Here is a 7,775-nt window from a genome sequence, read left to right on the forward strand (position 1 = left end):
TGTGCAGGTGGGGGACAGACCAAAGGGGATCTCAGGGATGGGATGAAAGGAGCTGGGGACATGGGGGCAGGCGAAAGATACCCAGTGGCTCTTTGCGGCCGAGTGCTGCCATGCCACCCTGCCCTGCACCCTGGCCCCACAGCTCTGGGGGCTCTTGGGGTGAGCCCAGACCCTGCCTGGCCATCTGGCCAGACCCAGCCACCCCGAGCCCCTGTGTCTCCAGCCTCCTGTCCCCTCTGGTGTCCCTCCTATCCTCACCTCTGCCTCTCACGGCCGCTGACAGCTCAGGGCCAGCTCCCAGCCAGTGCACGCACAGAAGGTGTCGCTGTGCAGGCTGACGGTGCAGGGGGGGGGCAGGTGTCATCATTATTTTTGTTTTCTTTGCACTGCCCTGGAAATATATTGTATTCTCAGCTAATCCCGTTCAATTACACCACAATAAAACACATAATAAAAACGTAATTCATTTTTCCCGAGCGCTCCATCTCCCTGTGTCTTGGCAAGCTATTAAAAATTTGTCTTCATTTTTCTGGCAAGAGCCTTGTACCTTTTCATCTTTAATTTATGAGAGCAGAATAGCTACTGACAAGCCCTTATTGCGCAGCGAGGGGCTGCATTATTTATAAGCCGCCAATGGCTGGCTCAGGGGAGATATTTGCAATATGCCGGGGCCAGCAGCAGGAGGGGGACAGATCCCTGATGCGCCTGTTCCAATCTGCTCCCCGACCCTGGGTGGGTGCTGGGTGCAGGTGTCCTCCTGGCTGCCCCCAGCGGGGAGCACCCCCTGCCCGGCCTCTGCCAGCCCCTGCCCACCGGGGAAGCTATGGCACAGGGTGGCTCTGGGCTGCCTGGCCCTTATCTTGCCAGCTGCTGCATCTGCCCATCTTTGGCTTTGCGGCGACTCTCGCTCCTCCATCCCGGCTTGGCGCAGGGCTCTGCGGAGCGTGGTTGCCTCCATCCCTCCTCTCCTTGCATGGACATCCATCGCTCCTTCTGACTGCCCTGGTCTGTGGGCGACACAGCCGCTGCCTGCAGGCTTGCCAGGATCCCACAACAGCAGCGACATGCTCTCCGATAGCCGTGCATAGAAAGCGGGATAAAAATATCCTCGCCGGAGAGGCAGGCGCAGGCCTGGGGCCAGGATTGGAGCAGACCGTCCTGTCAGCGGGTTGCGAGAGGGGGCGGGAGTGTGGGCAGAGCTGGGGGGACGCTCCAGTCACTCCAAACCAGCAGCATTCAGGGCAGCAGCTTAGCAGAGCCTTCTGCGCAGCGGTGAGGTGCAAAGCCCTCGGTGCTAAAAAAAGCCCTCCTGACAACTGGATAAGCTTAACCACACGCTGAGCCGGCCAGCGCTGCTGCAAAGGCAGCGGGATGGAAAACGGGGAGCAGAGCCCAGCCCCGGGGGGCACAAGGGCACCCCGGCAGCTGACCTGCCTGTCCCTCCTGCTCCCATCCTCACCTTGATGGCAGTCCCTTTCCACCATATACAAATTGGCAAGCAATGTGCTTCTCTGCTTTTGGTTTTGTATAAACAACCTGCCTTTATTATTTGGTATATATAGGTACATTATATGTATATCAAAAATAACTAGAGGAAACCACAGTGCACTTAAAGCTATTTGAGAAGGTCCACCTGAAAGCAAGCACTCCAGGAGGGGGTAGAGTGTCCCCTCAGGGGGAGCCCAGCCTTGAACAGAGATGGCATTAAAATGAGAATAAAAAGGGGGACTCTGCTGGGATTAAAATGTGCCATTGGCTCCAGGGATGGAAGGAGCAGAAAGCCAGATTAAATCCCTGGAGCAGCCCAGAGAGAGAGCAGAGGGTGAGCTGAGAGCACACATGCGGGCTGGGAGAGCCCCCCCGCGTTCGAGCCACTGTGTGCACTTGAAATCACTCACCCCTGGTTTTTTTGCGGGGGGAAGTTTTCCTCTCCAGGAGCCACTCTGCCATCCCCAGGGGCCAGCCGCTGAACTGCTGGGGAACACAGGTGCCCGGCACCATGGGGGATGAGAGTGGGGGCTCGGCACAGAGGGGTTCAACCCTCAATCGCCCTGATTGTCCACTGCCTCCTAAAGCTGGGGAGCACCGTTTTCTTCCCCACCGCACATCCCCGCTCACGATGTCCCTGGTGCTGCTGCCCATGCTCCCCCGTGCACTGCACACAGCTACATGCCGGGTGAGCATGGGAGGCATGCACAGGGGTGCCAGCCAGGAGGTCCCCAGAGCGGGGCTGAGCCCAGGCGTGGGGACAGGGTTTGGTGTGGTGCTGCGCGGCTGTGGGCATCCCGGGAAGCAGGGCTGAGCACCTGGGACCTACGGACACGTGACGGTCAAGGGAAAGCGGCGGCAGCCCCGAAGGGATCCAAGGGGCGAAGTTCAGCAATGCGCTGGCCCGGTGGCTCTGCGGCACGCATCTCAGCCACCCCAGGCCCCCCGTTCAGAGCCCTTTGTTGAAGTAGACGGTCTCCAGCTGCGGGTCTTTCTCCCGGATCCGAGCTTGGACTTCAGGCTCCAGGCGGCTCACAGGCATTGAGCTGCCGAGGGGACACAGATACAGAGGATGGCGGGTTTCTCCCTGCCTCGAGTTGGGAAACCACCTGCTGCCACCCCTTCCCCACCTGCACCCCACGGGGATGTTGTCCCCATGGCCCAGCGCAGACCTTTGGGTCTGCACCGCTGCGCGTGCACAGGGACGCGTGTGCGCACACAGTTTCAAGCCTCCGACAGCTCAAAGGAGCAAAAGCATCTCTTGGGCGTCAGAGAGCCCAAGGAGCCCACGCACCCCCCGCCTGCACCCCATGCCCTGCCCCACGGGAGCCACACACACAAGCAAGGTGCCCGTCCTTACCTTTTCTGCGGGAAGAGCGCGCAGCACAGTGGGGTTGCGAACACCAAGCTGCAAGGGAAAGACACAGAGAGGAGAAGCTGGGCTGCATAAATCACCTGCTCCCACCCGTGGCCTGACCCCAGAGCAGCAAGGAGGCAGGCCAGAGCTGTGCCGGGTGCTCAGCCAGGAAAGGGGTAAGGAGATGCCCTCTCCAAGCTCCAGACCCTGCATTCAGCTCCTGAAGTGGGGCAAAGCCTGTCCCCATCAGTGTGGGGGAACAGCAATGCTGAGCAGGAGCCCATGGCAGGCTTGAGAGACATCAAGATGGAGAAAAACAGCTCCCAGCCCCAGGACCTCATATCCCATCCCATCTGCCTGGGGGCCACCAGCCTGGCCGAGCTCCGGCATCCCCCCAAGGAGCTCTGGGATGGCTCTTGCCTTCCTTGCCAAGCAGACCCCCCAGCAGCACTGCCCCCCATACCCGGGCTCAGTCTGCACCCAGGGCGGCAATGCCTGGTGGAGGGTGACTTACCAGAGTCCCACCAGGCCAACCTGCAGGGGAGCGTTCAGGTACGGGTACCGCTGCCGGGGACAGGGAGAGGCTGTGCGTCAGTGGGGCGGACGGGGTGGGAAGGTGTCTGTTCCCTGATGGGATGCCAGCCCCGAGGGGTGCCAGCACTGTGACAAGCTAGAGGGGTGTCCCCCTGCCCACCTTCCCATCCCAGGACCACCACTACCTTCAGGAAAGCTCTCTTCTCCAGCGCGTTCATGATCACCGGGGGGATGGCTGGGGCAGAGGGGAAGGAGGTGAGGTCCCAGTGCTCACAGCCCCCTGCCAGCCGTGGGACCCCATCCCACGCTGCCGGGGACCGGCTGCAGACCCCAGACATGGGTGGAGGAGGGGACACTCACCCATGGCTGGGGCTGCCATGCCAATGCGGGACACCACCACCTGGAAAATGGCCTTCTGGGCTGCGGCCGTGGACTCGCCCAGGCGGTTCCCGTTCTCATCCGTGACAGGGATCCCCAGCTTGAGCTCTCTGCAGGGAGAGTGGGGGTGAGGGGGGCCCCAGGGCATGCAGGTGGGGGGGATCAAGGGACAGGGCAGGGACGCAGCACAGGGGCACGTCTCCAAGGGACGTTGGCATCCTCCTGTATTCCCCATCCACTGCCTGCGTAAGAAGTTGGGGGGGTCTCAGCTGGACCACATGCACACTTGGAGGGTCCTCAACAGGGCTGGATGGGGATGGAGAGTTCACAGCCGGCTTAACCGATAACGCCTTGGGATGCAACTGGGTGCTTGTACCCTCAAACCAACCCCCAGGGATGCCAGCAGGGCCAGGAAGTCCCCTGCAAGCCCAGGGCACTGCTCCCCGCATCCCCCACCAGTGCCTGGTGAACCCTAACGTGAGCCTGAGCACCCCGTCCCAGCCCAGGGGCTCACCTCTGCCTCATCAGCGGGATGTTGATGCAGTTGGCAGCAGCCACGGCCGCAAAAGGCACGTACCGGCCGATGATGGCTGGCAAGTGCTGGGGGGGGCAAGCAGGGAACATGTCACACAGAGGGTCTGGGGGCAGAGCTGGCTGTCCCCGGGGCCTGCCACCATCCCCCCACAAGACCCTGGTGAGTCCCAGACCCACTGGGGAAAACCATTCCCTCCTCCCCTGCAACTCCCAGCCGGTGAAAGCTGCACAGCCCAGGGAGTCCAGGGGGTCCCACGTCCCCTCCCAGCCCTGGAGGGAGGCCAAGGGGTGAAAGGAGCCTGGAGAGATCCAATTGGGGATGGAGCGGGGCTGGAGGGACAGGCCATCTCCGGAGCCATCGCTGGGGAGAGGCTGCCTTGTGTGGGTGCCCCCAGGAAATCCCTTTCCTCCATTTTCTCCCCTGCCGCAGGTGATGGGGTGAATCCCCTGCTCAGCTCAGAGCTCAGGGAGACCCCACGGAGAGGGTCCAGGTGCCCCAGCCAGCGATGGCCAAGGGCCACCTTACCTTGGTGAGAGATTTGAGCCCCAGTGCTGTGACAACTGCCCCCGTGGTTGCGCTCACATAGGCTGTCCCCAGCTGGCTGCAAGAGCAGGAGGTGACACTGATAAGCCAGGGTCCCCCCATCCCCCCCCCCCCCCCCAAAGGAGAGGACAGTGTGCCCTTCAATAGCATCAGGACACCTGGGTTCCTCTCCCAGCTCTACCACTAACCCTGACAGCCCCCCCCCCACCCTGGACACCCACTGGTGTCCATCTCTGGCTGTGCCAGGTCCCCATCGTCCCGTCTCACAGCCCCCTGCCATTCAAGGCACCCCCTGGCATTTTGAGGTGCCCCGAGGACCTGGTCAGAGGGATGCTTACCTGGGGGTGATGGGTGCATCTCCGCTGCGGTTGGTGTAGTTGACGATGGCGTTGAAGGACTGGTTGACCCACTGCCAGAACAGCACGGCCGGCGTGGTCCTACCAGAGAGAGGAGGGTGCTGGTGGCACTGGAGGATGCCACCCGTGCTCCTACGGCATGGGTGCACTGTGGGGTACGAGACATGTGTCCGTTCCTCACCCCAGGGCCAGGAGGGTGCCTGGGGTTCCCCCCACCCTGGGCACCCTCCTGGCCCTGGGGTGAGGAGGGGACAGGTACCTGTAGAAGGTCAACATGCAACCGGTGATGGTCATGTTCATGGGGACCTGGGCGGACATGCGTCCCACAAGGAGCATCTTCTCGCCCGTGTCGGGGTGGAAAGCCGAGTCGTAGATGTACTTCGCCCGCCAAAGCTGGTCTTCCGTCAGCCCTGGGGGTACCGTGCCCGCCCTGTCAGGTAAGGGTAGTGCCTGTTGGAAGACCCTCTGCCAGCACCCATGCCTTACCTGGTCCCCCACCCCATGTGGGGCAGCTGGCAGATGCATTAGGGACCAGCCAGGCTATTTGGGGGGCTGGCTTTGGCCAGGGGAGGCCAGCACCGCTCCCGTTCCCACCCCTGGGGATGGCCCCAAGGCCGTATCCTGCCCGGAGGCCGTATCCTGCCCAGGAGCGGTGCTGGGTGTACGCCCACCCGCCCCCCCTCCTCCGGGTACCTGTAGTCCTCCACCACCCGGCGGGCCTCCTCCAGCGTGGCCCCCGAGAGCAGCAGGTTTCGGGGGTCAGTCACCATGAAGAAGTGCTTGGCCCGGCCCTGGAAGGTGCTCTGGTCCCAGCGGGGCTCCCGGATGTTGATGGTGGCAGGGAGGGATGGTGGCATCTTCTGGGGGGGGGGGGGGGGGCTGGTTAAGTGCGATGCGGTGCCCGTGTGTCCCCCCACTGCACCCTTGCTGGGGCAGCTCTGGAGCTCCTCCAGCCGGGGGGAGACACGGGTGGGGGACAGGGACCCCCTCTGCAACGGAGCTGAGTGGGGGTGACCCCACCACTGCACCCCCCTCACCCTGCAATCTGTTAGTGGGGAGCCCCCCCACCGGGCTTACACCAGCCACCAGCACAGTTAGGGACCCCCCACCCCAGCAGGGCACCCCGGCCACGCGTGGGGGGATGGGGACCCGCCGCCTCGGGGCTAGCGCTGCTGGCAGTCGTGGGGGGGCGAGGAAGGGCACGGGAAGGCGGAAGATCCCCAGCCGGTAAGGCACCGAAACACGGCACGGCCCCATTTCCACGCCCGACCTTCCCCGCGAGAAGCGGGGCCCTGCTCCCCGCCCCCGGCCGAGCATCCCTCCCCCCACGCGTGACACCACCCCCACCCCACCCCCAGAATAACGACCCGGGCCAGGGGCGCCCCCCGCACTCACGGCTTCCCGGGCAGCGCCCGCTGTGCCCGCGCCGCCGCCGCCGCCCCGCTCCCGCCCGGCGCGCTGACGTCCGGCCTCGTCACGGGGGGGCGGCCCCGCGGCGGGGGGAGCCGGGCGGCGCCGCGCGGGGGACGGCGGGGGCCACGCGGGATCGGGACGGCTGCGGGGGAGGCGGTACGTGCCAAGCCGCACGTGGCGTCTGCCCCCCCCCCCCCCCGCATTGCGCGCGCGGGTGCGCGGGAGTACTCGCGCGTGGGCGCGCGTGCTCACGTGGGTGTGCCCGTGTGTGCTCACGTGGGTGTGCGCGTGTGCGCTCACGTGCGCGTGCGTTCACGTCGGCTTCCGCTCACTCGGGTGCTCGTGTGTGTTTTCACGTGGGTGTTCACGTGCGTGTTTCTGCGCGTGGCAGTGCGCACAAGGGTGTCCCCGTTTCAGCCGTGCGTACCCGCGGGCTCAGTCGGGTTTTGATGCCTGTGCCACGCGCTTGCAACGTTGTGCTCACGCGTGTCGCGTTGGCGTTCACGCGTGGCACTGCAGCTGCGTGCGAGCGTGTGCCGGGCAGCGCCTCTGCAGAAGTGGGCGCCTGCTTGTGCATAGGGTGGTGCGTGCGGGGGCACGCGTGTGCACAGCTGCGCCTGTGTGCGTGCGTGTGAGCAGGGCTGCGTACACGCGTGTGCACCGCTGCGCGTGCAGCGGCGCTCCGTGGGTGTCTGTGAGTGTGCGGACGGGCGGCACGGCCGGGCTTGCACGCGTCTGCGTGCGCAGGGGTATAAACACGCATGCCGTGGGCGTGTGGGTGCATGGGGTGTGTGTGCGTGTGGGTGCGTGTCCCCACACCGGCCGTGCGCCCCCAGCCCCTAACCCAAGCGCTCCCCCCCCGCGCGGTGTCGCGGCGCCCCGGGGGGGCTGCCCCACGGCGCAGCGCGGACCCTTCCCCGGTGGGAGTGGGTGGACCCCCCCTCCCCGGTCCCCGCCCCCGCCGCCCAGCCGCAGCCCCCCCGCAGCCCCCCCGGCCGCCGCGCATCACCTGAAACCGCCGCGGTGTCGGGTTCGCGCGGGCGGCGACGGGCCCCGCCGGGGGGTCACGGCCCGCCCGGGGTGGAGGCGGTGCCCCGCGGGGGGGGGACACACCGGGGGACACCGGCTCGCATCACCCGAGTGAGCGGGGGACGGCGACGCACCCCCTCCC

At 65.2% G+C, this 7,775-nt stretch overlaps 1 protein-coding gene across 1 annotated transcript; it reads right to left on the reverse strand.

Moving 5' to 3' along the window:
* Positions 1-1,519: 1,519 nt before the first annotated feature.
* Positions 1,520-7,752, reverse strand: SFXN3 (sideroflexin 3). Its single transcript, XM_076338902.1, is given in 12 exon segments — positions 1,520-2,534; positions 2,849-2,896; positions 3,360-3,409; positions 3,565-3,614; positions 3,740-3,867; positions 4,272-4,357; positions 4,818-4,893; positions 5,174-5,272; positions 5,451-5,621; positions 5,885-6,051; positions 7,614-7,712; positions 7,714-7,752. Coding segments are annotated over 12 exon segments (1,095 nt in total). The 5' UTR covers positions 7,738-7,752; the 3' UTR covers positions 1,520-2,437.
* Between the last annotated feature and the right edge of the window lie 23 nt (positions 7,753-7,775).

Source organism: Aptenodytes patagonicus, chromosome 5 (assembly GCF_965638725.1).
Source record: "Aptenodytes patagonicus chromosome 5, bAptPat1.pri.cur, whole genome shotgun sequence".
NCBI lineage: Eukaryota > Metazoa > Chordata > Aves > Sphenisciformes > Spheniscidae > Aptenodytes > Aptenodytes patagonicus.